This window comes from Ictidomys tridecemlineatus, chromosome 8, assembly GCF_052094955.1.
Source record: "Ictidomys tridecemlineatus isolate mIctTri1 chromosome 8, mIctTri1.hap1, whole genome shotgun sequence".
In the NCBI taxonomy this organism is placed as follows: Eukaryota; Metazoa; Chordata; class Mammalia; order Rodentia; family Sciuridae; genus Ictidomys; species Ictidomys tridecemlineatus.
In genome coordinates, this window is record NC_135484.1 from 108097748 (window position 1) to 108114106 (window position 16359).

The 16359-nt window shown below is 38.6% G+C and overlaps 1 protein-coding gene across 8 annotated transcripts in view; it reads left to right on the forward strand.

Annotated features, from left to right (window-relative positions):
* Znf318 (zinc finger protein 318) overlaps positions 1-14763 on the forward strand; it is a 35693-nt gene extending 20930 nt beyond the window's left edge. For 3 of the 8 annotated variants that reach the window (XM_078019973.1, XM_078019974.1, XM_078019975.1), the window contains 4 exons: positions 2093-2296; positions 2759-2858; positions 3730-3848; positions 4110-8505. In XM_078019973.1, coding sequence (XP_077876099.1) covers positions 2093-2296; positions 2759-2858; positions 3730-3848; positions 4110-7412 — 3726 coding nt within the window. In that variant the 3' untranslated portion in view covers positions 7413-8505. Of the gene's footprint in view, positions 1-2092; positions 2497-2599; positions 2859-3729; positions 3849-4109; positions 8506-12799; positions 12954-13293 lie in introns of those variants that run through there. The other 5 variants (XR_013425157.1, XM_078019976.1, XR_013425155.1 and 2 more) reach the window with 5 other exon arrangements.
* Positions 14764-16359: the final 1596 nt, after the last annotated feature.

Genomic DNA, 16359 nt, shown 5'->3' on the forward strand with positions numbered 1-16359 from the left:
GTGCCTCACACGTGCTAGGTGAGCGCTCTGCCACTGAGCCATAATCCCAGCCCATCTTTAAAAAATTTTTTTTCTAGTTGCAGATAGACATAACACCTTTATTTTATTTATTTATTTGTATGTGGTACTGAAGATTGAACAGAGTCCCTCACATGTGCTAGGCAAGTGCTTTACCACTGAGCTACAACCCCATACTATATATATATATATTTAGTTTTAGTTGTGGATAAACTTTTAATATTTTTATGTGGTGCTGTGAATCAAACTCAGTGACCCACACAACTTCTCTATCACTGAGCCACAACCTCAGCCCTAATTTTTTGATTATTCACGTATATTTTGTTACTTTTCTCAGTATGTCATAAATGTCTTTCCATGTCAGTAAATTTACTTCTGTAATATATTTTTAATAACTTTATTTTTTTATTGTTTTATGGAGAGCCAAATTTATTTGACCAATCAAATCACTGTTTTCTGACATAATAATTTCCTTAGGATAAGTGTCAAGGAGTGGAATTGCTGTGTCAAAGGATGTACAGAATTTTTTATTTTTTTAATTGAACTGGGTATGGAACCCAGGGGCTCATGCATGCTAGGCAGGTGTTGTACCATTGAGGTGCCACTCCAGCCCCATCATTTTGAGGTATGTAATATGTATTCCCAGATTGTCTTCCAGAAATATTACCAATTAATACTCCTACGAGCAGTGTAAGAACTCTCCAGTTCCCTGAGTGTAATCTCTTTAGGGACTTTTGAATAGGACTCTGATAGGGAAAGAGTATCTTTGACATTCTTATTTTTTTCCCTTTCTCTGTCCCCTATCTTCTCTCTACCAACCAGAATTACAGGTACCCAGTTCCCTTATTCTGTCTACTATAGAACCCCATCCATACTTATCTTCTCTCTATTGCAAAATTATCTTTTTTTCTATTCCTTATGTCCCAACATTAACTAAAATTCTCATTTCCTGAATGCCATCATTCCAGCTTGGGACTAATTCATATTATAATACTTATTGTTGAGAATTTAACATTGGGAAGTGTTTTTATTTTTGTGGTACTGAGGATTGAACCCAGGGGCACTTTACCATTGAGGTACATCCTCAGCCCTTCTTAAATTTTATTTTGAGGCAGGGTCTTGCTAAATTGCCAGGGCTGACCTTGAACTTGTGATCCTACTGCCTCAGCCCACTAAATTGCTGGAATTACAGGTGTGCATCACCATGCCTGGCTGCAGTTATATTTTAAAAGAGAATTCATGTTAACTCAAAGGTGTTAAATCTAATGATGACCTTTATGTAGTTAGGAATATTTTACCCAGATTCCTTTAAGCCATTTCACATAAATGACAGTCTGCTTTTTTAAAAAAAAATAGTTTTGTTATATATGGACATAATCCTTTTATTTTTATTCATTTATTTTTATGTGGTGCTAAGGATTTAACCCAGTACCTCACATGTGCTAGGCAAGCACGCTACCACTGACCTACAACAGTTCTGCTCAATGCACAGCCCCAACAGTCTGCTCTATGCACAACACCATAGCCCTTCTCTAGTTTTCTAAACCAGGATGTGTATGATAAGTGAGTTAGCTGTCACCTATTTTCTTTGTTTAATTTACTTTACCTGTCAGTTACCTTTTCCATTTTGGTTTTTCTTACCGCTTTGGTTATCACTCTGATTTTAAAATTGAACAAGTGTATTTGGTTGTATAGGTAACAGGTTAATTATCTCCCAAAGGGTATACAGTGAAGAGACTCCTCCTACACTTGTTCTCCAGTTCTCCTCCCCAGAGGGGCCTAATGTTTCCACAATTTTGGGTATTTTAGAAATATTTAAGGATATGTAAGCTACTGTATTGCCATTATGCTTTATTTTTTATGATGTGATAGAACTGTGGGTTCTAATTATTTCTCTTTGAGCCTCGGACATAGGTTTCCCTTGGGGTTCTCCCCAGCTTGTCTAGCCTTTTAGGCATTGAAAATATGGTCATATATCCTTATTTCTATTATTACAACTACTTGATTTTTTTCTGAGAGAAGACAAATCCAGACTACCTTGAATTCTTTTAAAGTTCAGGTTTTTCCCTTCTAGGAATCAAAAGTAAGCAATGAGAAGTCCCGCATTAAGAGCCCTAAGCCTGCTGAAAGCCCCCAGCCAGCTGCTAAGCAGTCTGATCAGCCCATTGCTGCTTATGAGTATTATGATGCTGGCAATCACTGGTGCAAAGACTGCAATACCATCTGTGGGACCATGTTTGACTTCTTCACTCATATGCACAATAAGAAGCACACACAGGTAGGTATCCTGTCTTCTGTTTCCACTATACCCTCTTCCCCTCCAACTTCTATGCCCCCATCTGTATTACAAAGCTGGAAAATGAAACATGCTCATGGGCAGGATCCTCAATGTGAAGAGCCAAGAGGTACCAACAAAGGAGACACCACCCCCAGGGCTCAGTCCAGGGGACCTGCCTATAACTAAACACCATGACAAGTGTAAGTGAGGCTTCTGCCTCTTTTGATTCCTTGAGTACCTGATTTTTGTTTCATTTTATCTGTTCTTATTACTTGCTCTAACATGTGTTTACCTTTTCCACAGGTGAATTCCGATTAAACAGTTGGCAGAGGGGATGGGTGGAGGTGGGGAGCTCTAGGGGCTTCTGGTTCCCTGGTCTTATGTGTGGGGGAAAAAAGAAAGAAAAGTGGGTCATTGAGTTTTTAGTGCTGTTGTGTGAGCACCTCTGCCTCTTGCAAATAGACACTGGATCCCTACAACAGACCTTGGGCTTCAAAGACCCAGAGTGAGGCCAAGCAAGATGCTGTAAAACGCACTGACAAGATAACTGTTCCTGCAAAAGGTGGGTTTACTCCTTACCTCCTTTTTGGTTTCCTCACATTCCTCATATCTCCAATGAAGAGGTGTCCCTGAACTAAAGTTCTAGGAAGCAGCATAGCATGCATGAGTCATGAACATTCCTTTTAACAAATATGTAAGAATGCCTTCTGTGTGCAAAACATTATACTAGGTCTTGAAGATATAAAGACATCTGTAAGACAATGATCTCTACCTAATGACCAGAATGAAATGAACATTAATTACATACTTAGCACTTAAAGTATAGCAGAACAACTGTATTTGTCATTGGCTTATTCACTAACATATTTGAAATCCAGTTATGAAGGACAGTAAGAGGTGATTTAACTGCCTTTTCAACTAAGAACTATAAAATATGATGAAGTGTTGCTATTAAGGGGTAAATCAAGAAGTAAAGTTTCTTGATATTTAAGCTTTTCAATTTCTTAAAACTTCACAAGTAGTAGTACTTCTACATTCTTTAGATCTATGGAAAATAGTTTCTTGAACAATTACTCCTAATAGGAGAGTTTCTTATACACATGTTAGTGGACTGTTTGGGAGTACAGTTTTTAAATCTCATGAGATACTTAGTGCTACTTACAGTTTGAGGAGAATCAGCAGAGGGAAACACAGGAGAATCCTGAATTAACTAGTGTCCCCAAGAGATAGAAGGAATAACAGTCAAGAGCTCAAGCCTTAGGTTGGGAAGACTATGCCCTTGGGATCCATCTAAATGCTTCTTCTGACTCCAAAGTGGGTAAGGTCCTCTTACCATAATTATTTTACTGCAAAGGGATGGTGGGATTTCTTTTGGTTGCTGTCATTTTTGGTGGAAAAGACTTACTTCCTTAACTTTCTTCTATTTCTTTCAGGCTCTGAGTTTCTGATTCCTATCACTGGGTTTTATTGCCAGCTTTGTGAGGAATTTTTGGGGGACCCAATTTCTGGAGAGCAACATGTGAAGGGTCACCAACACAATGAGAAATACAAGGTTTGTAGTACTTGATGGAGTTTCCTACTTTCTCAGTAATTCTTTTGACTTTGTCAAACTGTGGAGCTAGAGATAGTTATTGACACTTTAAATTCCATATAACCAATAGGATATTTGCTTTAATCTTAGTGAGAATCATTAATATCCTTGAAAAGTTTAATATAGGGATTTCTTCTAAGTGAATTGTAATAGTGGCAGGGCGAAAATTTTCTCTTTCATTATTTTGATCAGTTGTTGAGCCTTTTTCATTTATTTTTGCAGAAATATGTGGATGAAAACCCATTGTATGAAGAACGGCGGAATCTGGACCGCCAAGCTGGATTGGCTGTGGTTCTAGAGACAGAACGGCGACGGCAAAATGAGCTAAAGCGCAAACTTAGTGAGAAACCAAAGGAAGAAAGGAAAGAAAAAAAGGCAAAAGTTGTGAAAGAAGCAAAGGAAGATGATAAGGTCTCTGTGGAATTAGAAGACCAGCTCCCTGAGGATGGGAACTCCCCTGAAAAAGCTGAAAATAAAAAAAGTTCTAGCATCAAACTCCAGTTAAAAGAAGAGGTAAAGAAGGAATCACCAACATCATCGTCTTTTGGGAAATTCAGTTGGAAGAAGCCAGAAAAAGAAGAGGAAAAAAGTTCAGTAGTAGCCTCAAGTATCCTTAAGGAAGAGATTATGGAAAGCAGTAAGGACAAAGAAGATGGCAAAGCTGAAGCTGGGAAGGCAAAACCCATCAAAATTAAGCTCTCTGGGAAAACTGTTGTTGCACATACCAGCCCCTGGATGCCTGTTGTGACAACTTCAACACAGACTAAGATCCGACCCAACCTGCCTATTCCATCCACGGTACTCCGCAAATCAGGTTCAGCTACAGTGAGCAAGCCTGCTCCACTTAATACCTTTCTGTCTATCAAGTCCTCTGGAACCACTGCTAAACCTCTGCCAGTAGTTAAAGAATCTTCAGCTGATCTCCTTTTGCCTCCAGACATTATCTCTAAAGCTTTTGGAGGAGAAGAGGTGATTCTAAAAGGATCTCCAGAGGAAAAAATGGTGCTGACTGAAAAGATTGAGCCATCTCATATACCTGAGCAAATGTTGCCACCTCCTCCACCTCCACCACCACCACCACCACCACCTCCACCTCCACCTCCCCCAGTTATACCTCATCCAGCTGCTTCATCTCCTGCCCAAGCAAATGCTGTCTTGGCTCCCTTAAAATCAAACTCATTTATATCTCAGACTCTAAGTCCTGGCTTTCTGGGTCCTAACATTTTGAACCCAGTGTTGCCTGTAGCCATTATAGCCTCAGCACAGCCAGCTGCCATTCCTTCTGATGAGACAGCTCCTGGGGTGAGTGAGAGTGACCAAGACCAAGCCCTATTCTCTGTGTTGGTACGTCCTCCACCCCCCCTCTCAAGTGTGTTCAGTGAACAAGCCAAAAAATTGGAGAAACGAAATTCATGTTTAGCTACAGCCAATGCTAAGGACCTGTATGACATATTCTACAGTAGTGGTGGAAAGGGGACCCCTGAGACCAAGTTGAGTGGTGGTTCATTGACCAATGGGGAAAATAGCAACCTTTCTAAAACTGAAAGTTCAGATTCTACTTCTACTTCTGCTTTGAACAGCAGTGCCTCCCAAGAGGGTTTGGTCACTGCTTCTATTGTCAACAACACTGAAAATCCCATTGCAAAAACTCTGGTGTCGGTAGGGAAGTGGTCAGCTGTAGAACAAGCAGACCCCCAAAACAGAGGTAATAGCTATGGCTTCTTACAGCCTCTGACAAGATTGTGCCAAAACAGGCCTTATGAAACTATTACCCCAAAGACAGATACTTTGGCCATGTGGACTTCTAGCTCCTTCCAGAGTGACACTGATAGGGATGTATATCCAGAGTGGAAAATCAATCTTGACCTAGAAGAGCCAGGGCCACCTGAAATAGACCCAGCTCCTCAACTGTCAGATACACACTGCCATACCAAGACATCTCGGAAGTTGATAAAAATTCACCTCAGAGATTCTGGTAACAAAGATAAGGAAAGCCAGGAGTTTTACCAAACTGAAGATTGTGGAGAAGGTGTGATAGAGTCAAACAGTGAACTGAAAGGAAGGGTAACAGTTGAAGAGGGAGCAAGTGCCAACATTGAGTCCCACAGCATAGAAGACTCTAATTTGAACCATGGGAGTAGCTATATCCAAGAGGGAGAAGTAGAGCAGCCCAATTTGTTACTGATTGACAAAGAGGCTGAACAGTCTAAGAAATTGATGACAGGACATGAAACTCTAAGTAAAGTAGTAATTGAAGTAAGTGCACAGACTCTGTCTTCCACAAAATCAAAAATAGATTCTTTTCCATCAGAAACTAGATCTTTACTCCAGAATCCACAAGATACACCTGGAAAAATTTCTGCCCCAGAATTGCTGCTTCAGTCCCCTGTCAGGTCAAATATGTATTTATCAGATAGTCACCAGGAGCAAGGAGTTTCAGCTGGTAGTGAAGAGTGGTTAGAAAATTCAGCTCCAGGTGCAGTTTCCAGAGCTTCTAGGTGCAGAAGCCTCAAACTCAAGAGAGAAAGATCAAAAGATTTTCAAGGTAAAATAATCTGTGATCTGCCTATTTGGGATGAGAACAAGAAAAGACCAGAGATGTGGGAGAGCCCAGAGAAACCAGAAGTAGAAGCTGTGGAGCTGCAGGATGTCCATCCAGAATTAACAGTAACAATAGAAAGCAATACCTTAGAAGACTTTGAAGCTAAGAATTTAAAGGTAGAGAAGCTTGCTGTCCTGGGAAATCTGGGGAATATGCATGTTGATTTCTGCAATTCTCGGGTAGACCCAGCACATAGATCCCCAACTGCCCTATCTCAAAAAATATGTGAAGAAAATTCTGTATCACTTACAGGGTGTAATCCCTCTATCCCCAGTGACTTTGAACCAATCCCATCTTTTTCTGGGTTTCCATTAGATTCTCACAAAACCTTGGTGCTTAACTTTGAGACAGAAACTGAATATAATTCATCTAATCCCAGAAGTGGGAAGATCACTTCTAACATTTTGAAAACTGGTTTTCCTATAGAAAATGTTGACCATGGCTTGAGCCTAGAGGGAACACATCAGGCCCTTGATCTCTTGGCAGGAGGAATGTTGCCTGAGGAGGCAGAAGAAACTTCCCAATTACAGAAGCAAGAGTCACTCAGATTGGAATCAAAAACAATTAGTCCTGCAGGCCTTGGACCATCTCCTTGCCTTCCAGACCTTGTTGACTTTGTCACACGGACATCTGGAGTTGGAAAAGAGAAGATATGTTCTCCCCTCTCTGATCCCGATGACCCTCCTAAGCATAGATCCCTGGAGATGGGACCACTACAGCTAGAAATTCCGAAAGTATCCATCACAGAGGTAGCAGCTTCTCAAATAAATGAGGACAATGAGAGCCCTTTGAATTTGGCAAAAACTCCAACTTCAGCATCCCCTTCAAGGGAGCAGGTAGTTGGAGGTACTCAGGAAATGTCTGAACAAGAAACTGTAGTTGATGCCATCCAGGACCACACAAAATCCAGTGTTCATGACTAAGAATGAACCACCCAAGGCTGCTTGTGGATGAATCAAATTGGCTTCTAGAAATCAGATGCCCACATGATCCAGGACTAATTGGCAATCTCATCTGGAACCTACACCAAGAGTCGGCAACTTACAGTAAATGTTTATGGGAATTAAAAAATTTACCTCCTTTCCTTCCCCACCCCTTAAAATACTGGACAAATCAAGCATTAACATCTATACATACCTGTAAAAAAGTATTTTCTGTTAATTTTTGTTCTTTTTGGTCAAATTGTTTCTCCTACTTTGTCATTAAAGTCAAATGTCTATCCTGGCTCACCACATAGTGTGCTTTGATTGTATTTTGGCTTTGACACTGCCATTTCTGGAATGTGGGGGAGGAGGGAAACAAAGCTGACTTCTCCAAATGTTGTGTTGTATTCCCACCCAATATCTGGGCAGCTGATGAATCTCTGGGAGAAACACCAGAGTTTGCTGAAATGGAAAACTTCTACTGATGAAGGAAGAATTGTTCATCTCTTAGGCTTCCATTTCGATGGGCCTGCCTTATCATTGTTTGAAATGCAGCGTGAGTAGCCCTTTTGTTTACTGTCTACTTCCCTAATTGGCATGTCAATTCCCATGTTTCCCTTACTCTGTTGCCTTTGCTTGAGATGGTCCTGCTAACCCACAAACTTGTTTGGAAATGGCCACAGTAAACAGAAGAAAATCTGGCAGACTCACTTTGAAGATGACAAATCAACAATTGGGTAAGGCTTATTCATGGTTCAGTGCCAGGAGCAGATGTTATTGGGGTTTGCTGGAAATGGCCTTTGCTTATTGTATTGTGATCCAATAAATCTGTATTAAATTGTTTAGCAGCCATTTCTGTTCTGAAGAGGTAGAAGATCTGAAACTTGTCTTGGGATTGGACTCATTCTCTGTTCTACAAAACTATATGTATCCCTTTCTCTACCTCTCCCTTTCCCAAGTTATTTCCACCATAGTGTGATGTTTTGGGTTGTACATTTTGTTAAAAAGATTAAAGGATTTATGAGTTGGCTTGGACAAGTTTAATTTTATTTTTAATGTGTTAATTTCTTGGAATAAATATGCATTAATCTCATGTTTCTTTCTGGATTTTTGTTTTGAAATTGCACACATTTTAACTTCAAAGGAAAACCAGAATAGTAAACCCTGGCTGCCTTATTATCTGATTCCCACCCCCAACCATTCTTTCCCCCTACTTGTCAGAGCTACTTCATGCCAGAATGTTAGGTTATATAGTATGTGATATTATGCTGCCCAAATTGGTAACGAGAGACAACTGTGATCTGGTATTGGCATCTTCCTATTGTAAAGCTCGTTATGTACCCTGTGTTGCTTTCCCTGGGCTTTTCTGGGAAACTGAGCTCTCCTATGACAGGTACTTGTTTAGAATGTTCTTGGGAATCAGGTAGTTCAGTTCTCAGGTTTTTTGGTTTTTTTTTTAAATTTCTATCCCAGTTTCCTTCTCATATTCCTATGTTTAACAGTTTATAATCTGGCTCAATAGTAGCTTAAGAGACTTCTCGCATCTATTTCTCTAATGAAATGTAGTATTAGTAATCTTTTTCTATCTTCAGAATTCTTTTTTCCCTATTTCCTTATGTAGAGGGCTACAGAATTTCTAGATTGAGTTTTCAGAAGCAATTTAATTTTTCTAGAACCTAAGTATTATCAAGTTAGAAGTTATCCTGGCCTCTGTTCTTCATGTTGTGAAAAGGGCACATTTGGATAGCTAGATCCTCAAATATGCCTCAGGTATTTGCCTTGCTGTGATTTTGGACAAGTTGCTTTACCTCACTGTGTCACAGGGTTAGTATGTGTGTATGTATGGTTTTCCTTTAAAATGATCATTATCCCAATCTCAACACCAAATGTTTTCAGGGTCTGGCCATCCTGAGTAATATTTCTGAGCCCATTTTTTTTAGGCTGAAACCTAAGTTCAGTGTATTTTTCTGGCCTGGAAGCCACAGATTGACTCAAAAAGATGTCCTTCAGAAGAGCTTGAATTAAGGAAGCTTCAGAGAGATTTATAGAGGTTCCCTCTCCCTATTCTAGAAGGTTTTCTACAGGAATTTAGGGAATGTAAACATTTTAAATGCCAGTTTGTGTTGATTTTAGGCCTGTTCCTTTAGTAAGTTCCACTTCTTTCAGGGGTGAGACAGTGGGGTTAGGGAAAGAGTTGGGAGGCGTTAATCATACCCAGATCTTAACCTTACTCCTTCTCAGAAGGATTCAGAATCTTGTTCTCTGTTGGGGGAGACTTGTAGGAAGGGAAGAGAAGCGGAACTAGTTCTAATAACACTTGTCATTTCTGTGTAACTTTGGGATTTATGCAAGTTATCAGTTTGGGCTTTTTCTAGAATGCTCACTTGAAAATTTCTGGGAAAGGAATTAATTTTTGAGTTGAAGGAATGGTATTCTTTGTATCTGCCCTGAACCAGCTGAGGGAGAGCTTTCAGAAATCTATAGACTGGGCAGGAAGAGTTGCTGACTTCTTCCTCTTTGATCAGTGGAATCTTAGTTTTGAAGCTTATCTAGAGAAGACTTTAAAGTAGAGATCTAACCCTGGAACTGGCATCTAGAGGTAGGGTGTATTTCTTTTCACTCACTACTATCATAGTACTAAAGAAAGCTTCAACTTGAGAAGGCACCTGCAAGGAATGGGCCCTGATCTTTACGTGTGGCTTATGGTATCATATACCTGTTTTAAATTTCTACAAATATTAGGAATAATTCTTTTTAAAGATAGATAGAGAGAACTTTAATATTTATTTTTTTTTAGTTTTTGGCGGAAACAACATCTTTGTATGTGGTGCTGAGGATTGAACCCGGGCCACAGGCATGCCAGGCGAGCACGCTACCTCTTGAGCCACATCCCCAGCCCAGGAATAATTCTTATCTGATTCCCTCAACTGACAACAAATGATTAGCAATTATGTTTAAATGTGGGCAAATTCCTAATTTTACCTGAGTTAACTCATTAAAAATTCCCCTTGACTTTGTGAATGGAGACTTCCTGCTTTATAAACCATCTTTCTCTTATTCATGGCTGTTCTAGTAGGGCATATAATACTCTTTAGTTATCTTTCTGCTAATAATACTGCTGAGTAATATATCAAAAGTATTCCCACCTTACCCCATACGGCTTCATCTCTAAGATAATAAATTAAAAATTGGTTACAACTTTGGTAACTCAGCATACCAGAACATATATGTCTAAAGGATTGCCAGGTTCACAGAATGAGTAAGAATGGGGAGGAGGGGTTAGGGAGCTGGACATAAAACACATAGGCCTCCAATAGGCATAGGAAGTGTGTATGTGTCTGTTTTTTAAAGTAGAGGAGGATTCAGAGAACAAATAGCCTATAACACAATTGAGGTGGTTTGTTTTTGTTTTGTTTTTTAAATATATTTCTAAATCTTGGTTGTCCTCACTGTAACAAAGCTTACCTACCAGGTCTAGAATGAGAATGTAAGCAGACTCTATACTTATTAATAATTTCTGTGAGAATATAGACACGCAGAAATAGTTCGGGATTATAAGCACATTTCTTCTTTATTTAGAGTTTAATTTTGCAATAATGTTTATGTAATTTTTTAAGTAAGATTGTATATACAACAACAGTATCCATCAATAATCTAAGCATTAAACTTCAATGAAATTCTTTTAAATAATCCTAATTTTCCTAATTAGGAAAACAATATTCCTAATTTTCCCTCAGCCCGTATACAGTTTTGGAGAAAAAAAAATCATAAACCTGTATGTTTATGTTGTAGCCCTTAACATGGTTGTAATTTTACAATATGTATTCCTTTGATTAATATATGGCCCCCAACTTCAATATAAACTCTCCAAAGCACAGGAAGTCATCTTTGCTTAGTAGTTTTTCATCATTGTATTCACAGTGCACAGTTGCCTGGCACATTGAGTGTGCTCAATAAAAATTCATTCAAAGAATCAATGTAATAGTAGCTGTTTTTATTAACTGATTGTTAATATTCAGTATTTTACAAGTGGGTTAAACTCTTCATTGCTGATTGTATTTGCTGGGTTCCTAGCCCTTCAGAAGCCAACTGTCTTGCTTCTGCCCTGAGTCTTTGCATACAAAACACCATCAATATCAATGAGTTCATGTCAGTGATACCAGTGGTCCCTTTATTTTAACAGCATTCTAGAATAGTAGTGCTACCAAGCTAGGAAGGGGGACACACTACTCCAGCATCTCTTGGGAGATAAAATAACGATGGGGAGGAGGGTAAACTGACCTGAAAGTAAACAAACAAAGTTTGAGGGTTCTAATTTTCATATAGCCCCCTTTATCCTTCCAACTAAATAAGTATGTTGAAGTTAGTCAAACCCCAAATCCCTTTGATTTAGCCAAAGGAATTATTTAGTATTTTGTGGTCCAACAGCCTCTTGATAGCTCATCAAAATTAAAACTGTCAATTTCATTTCTGAATGGAAACAACTAAAAAAGAATGTCTTAGGAGCAATGCTTTTACTTTTTAATTTCATATTTTCTGTTGTTTGTCAATCTTCTGATCATAAAAATACATTTTATATAAAATATGCACATAAAATGTACACATGCATATACACACGTACATAAAAGATGTCATGTTTATGTCAGTAAGGGTTATCTGGTGCTATAGAATTTTAGGCCAGGTTTTTGGATTCCCACCCTGATTTTTAAATTTTTGTTTCTATGTATTTAAACTAAAAACCTTTTAAAGCTGTCTCTCTTTGTCTTCACTCCTCTCATCTGCTTTCCATCGTAACAAATATACTTTTTTTCCCTCAAGACTTCCTAAAATTCTACTCCCGTCAACGCTGGGCAGCATATCTTCAAGAAACTCCTACCATTCCTATCCCTCTCTTCCTCCTCCCCTTCCCTTCCCTCTACCTTTGTTGAGCTGATTGTGCATATCTGCTAATGGACAAGCACTCTGACCTTAAGTTACATAAATCAAGACACTTGTCTTCACAAAGCTTGCTTTAATGCCAGGTACACATATCATAGTCTCAATGCAAAAGAATGGAAGATAATGCACAGATAATGATTTAAAGCTTTACAGGTTTTTGTTACTTCCATTCTTGGGAGATCAGGCAAGAAAGGAGTTTTGTAGAAAATAAGGGAAATGAGTATTTTTAAGGAAAGTGAATGAGCAGGTTGACAATACAGTTATATAATGGGAGAACAAAAGGTAGAGGATGTAGAGAAAGGTAACAAAGAAATGACCATATTGAGGTATTTTCTTTCATCATCAGATACTCTGCCCTGCTGAGTTTCCTTCCTATAGCCTACTTGTATAAGAATGATTATGATCACATTGTTACTGACTCTAACCCACCTATCTTCCTTTCTTTTCAGAAACAATTCCAGAACTCTTCACATTTCCAAAAGGAAGGACTGCAGCAGATATTTCTGCTCCAGAGAATCAGGAATAGAAACCACAAAGACCATGGAAATGTTGAGCGCCCTTGTGGCCAGTAAGCAATCACCTCCAGGGTCTGACTTCCAGAAGGTGGGTATGGTATGGCTGCTTGGGGCAGGAATGGGTTATGGAGAAAGCTCTGTCATTTTAGCTATTGGGAAATAGTGAGTTGGGTGAACAAATATGTATATATCTGTGTCTTTGTATCAGTAAAGGAGGAACAGGGAAAGAATGGATATAGAGGGTATGTATATTAGACTTGCTATTATGCACCCATTTAGCATTGAATAAATTATTAAACTTCCATTTAGCATTGAATAAACTATTAAACTTCCATTTAGCATTGAATAAACTATTAAACTTTCATCTCATTTAGTGCTGTAATATTTATATTAAAACTATGAATTTTATGCCTTCCCATTCTTTCTAGGCCCTATGCCTCAATGTCTCTGGAAAGTAGAACATCTCTTATTTTGGTTCTACCCTCCCTTAATGGACAATTCAAGAATTAAGGTAAAATTGGATATGACCTTAGAGGAATAGGGTATAAGTAAGCAAAGGAGATTCAAGGAAGGGGAACAATTACAGAAGAGATGTTTGAAAAAAGTCCCTGGGATATCAGACAGTTGTCTACCAGATTCCATACAGTCTTTTTTAAAAATATTTTTTAGATGTATAGACCTTTATTTTATTCGTTTACTTAAATGTGGTGCTGAGAATCGAACCCAGTGCCTCACACACGCTAGGCAAGTGCTCTACCACTGAGCCACAGCCTCAGCCCCTCCATACAGTCTTATTATTTTTCCTACACACATTGAAATATCTGGGCCAGTCACATGGTGCACGTATGTAATCCCAGCAATTTGGGAGGCTAAGGCAGGAGGATTGCAAATTCGAGGCCAGCCTTGGCAGGTGAGACCCTGTCTCAAAAATAAGTAAATAAACAAATGAATAAATAAAGTGCTAGAGATATAGCTCAGTGGTAGACCACCCCTGTTTTCGTCCCCAGTACTGAAAAAACAAACATCTGGTATATAGGAGCAGGCAAGTATCATTCCAAAATACCAGGGATACTTCTTATTCTCTATCTAAAATGATGGACATTTTTTTACTCCCTTTTGTGTTTGGAACTGTGGGCTCAACGACACAGTGGAAAAGAGAACCAGAATTCAGTATGACTTAATTGAATTTTAACTCCTTTAAACTCAGATTCATTTCATTTAAGCCTAAGCTGCCCCAATTACAGATTTACCCAGAAAATTCTTAGTTTTGTTCCTGATTTGTAAATCCAATCACTTTTAGGGCCCTAGAGATCTAGTTTATTGCCTAAATCTATGTTCTTGGTAACTTGAGACTACAGCTATTTAAAACAAACATACATACATATAATGTATAACCAAAATCATCAGTAGAATAAAAAGGAAAGGGTAAAAAGTATCTCAGGAGCTCTTGGTACTGAGATTTTTATTAGTTAAGGACTACTCATTCCTAAGGCATGACCCTGTAGATGAAGCAATGGAAAGCAGCCTGGTGCCAGGGCTGCCAACGCTTTGTCACCACCACTTTCTCTCCCTTGTTCCAGACCAAGAACTGTTTCTCATCGTCTATCACATACCTCTTCCCAGGGACAATCAAGAGTGTTGGGCGCAAGCTTTCATTCCACGCTCTACTCCAGGCCCTATTTTTCTACTTATATCTCAATTCTCTAGTAGTATCTAAAGTCTATATCTAAAGTATACTGATCTGGGGAGTGGGTAGGGGGGAAGAAAACATTTTTTTAGTAGTGTTTTCCTCTTTGGACTTCCTTGATATGCAGGAGTTCACGTGTATTATGAATGATGAAGTATTTTAATATTGAAATGATTCATATAACATTAAATTTTACATAACATAAAATCCACCATCTTAAAGTGTGTGATTCTTTGATTTGTACAATGGTTGTACAGCCATCAACACTAATTCAGGAACATTTCCATCACCCCCCCACCACCACCAAAAAAAACATATATCCATCAGCAGTGTGCTCTCTACTCTAAAGCTATTCCCAAGACAGGTAATCAACAATCTGCTTCTGCTCTGTGGATTTACCTATTCTGAACATTTATATAAATGGAGTCATACTATATGTGGTCTCTTGGGTTTAGCTTTCACTTAGCATAAGGTTCTCAAAGTTTACCCTTGTGAACTCCATTATATTTTATGCCTGAAAATATATTCCATTGTAGGGATATGTCATGTTTTGTTTGTACATTAGTTGATAGATAAACTTGAGTTATTCCCATTTCGGGAATATTGTGAAAAATGCTGCTTATATCCATATACAAATTTTTATGTGGACATGTCTTGTGGGTATATACCTGGGAATAGAATTGTTGGGACATGTAACTTAAAAAAGTAAACATTTATATTAAAGTATAATGTTTATATTTTAAAAAGCACACATGACAGTTGTCAAGTTCAATAATTTTCATAAGTAAATATATCTGGGTAACCAACATCAATCAAAAAATAGAAAATAAGCCAGGCATGGTAGCACATGCATGTAATCCCAGTGGCTCAGGAGGCTGAGGCAGGAGGATTTCAAGTTCAAAGCAAGCCTCAGCAATTTAGCTAAGCTTTAAGTAATTTAGCACAGTACTGTCTCAGAATAAAAAATTTTAAAAAGGGCTAGGGATGTGGATCCAGTGGTTAAACACTCCCGGGTTCAATCCCTGGTACCCCCCTGCCAAAAAAAAAAAAAAAAAAAAGTATGTGGACTGGGGTTGTAACTCAGTGGTAGAGAACTTGCCTAGCATGTGTAAGGCAATGGGTTTGATCCTAGACACCACATAAAAATAAAAGTATTATGTCTATCTATAACTAAAAAAGTATGAGCTGGGTGTGAGTATGCATAACTGCAATCCCATCGACTCCAGAGGCTGAGGCAGGAGGATCACAAATTCAAGGAGGCCAACCTGGGCAATTTAGCAAAATCCTGTGTCAAAAAATAAAACTGGTTGGGGAATATATCAGTGGTAGAGCACACCTGGTTTAATCCTTAGTAGCACAAGTGCACATACATACACATTAACACATATACAAAGAATATGAGTGAGGAATGGTGGTGCATGCCTATAATCCCAGCAGTGCAGGAGGCTGGGATGAGAGGATTGCAAGTTTGAGGTCAGCCTGGGCAATTAAAAAGACCCTGTCCCCCAAAATAGAAAGGACTGGGGATGTAACTCAGTGAAGAAAATCCCAGGTTCAATTCCCAAACCAACACACACACACACACACGAAAAAAAAAAAAGAGAAAAAGAGGAAGAAAATGATCAAAACTCCTGAATCCCATCTCAACTATTTCCAATCACTTGTTGTCCAAATTGTAATCACTATTCTTACTGCTATCACAGGTGTATTTTTTTTTTGCCTTCACTAAAAAAGTTATTTTATTATAAGGAAAAGACACAGCAAAACAAAGCTAGAAGGTGGTAGGGGTGAAAGATATGGAAAAATG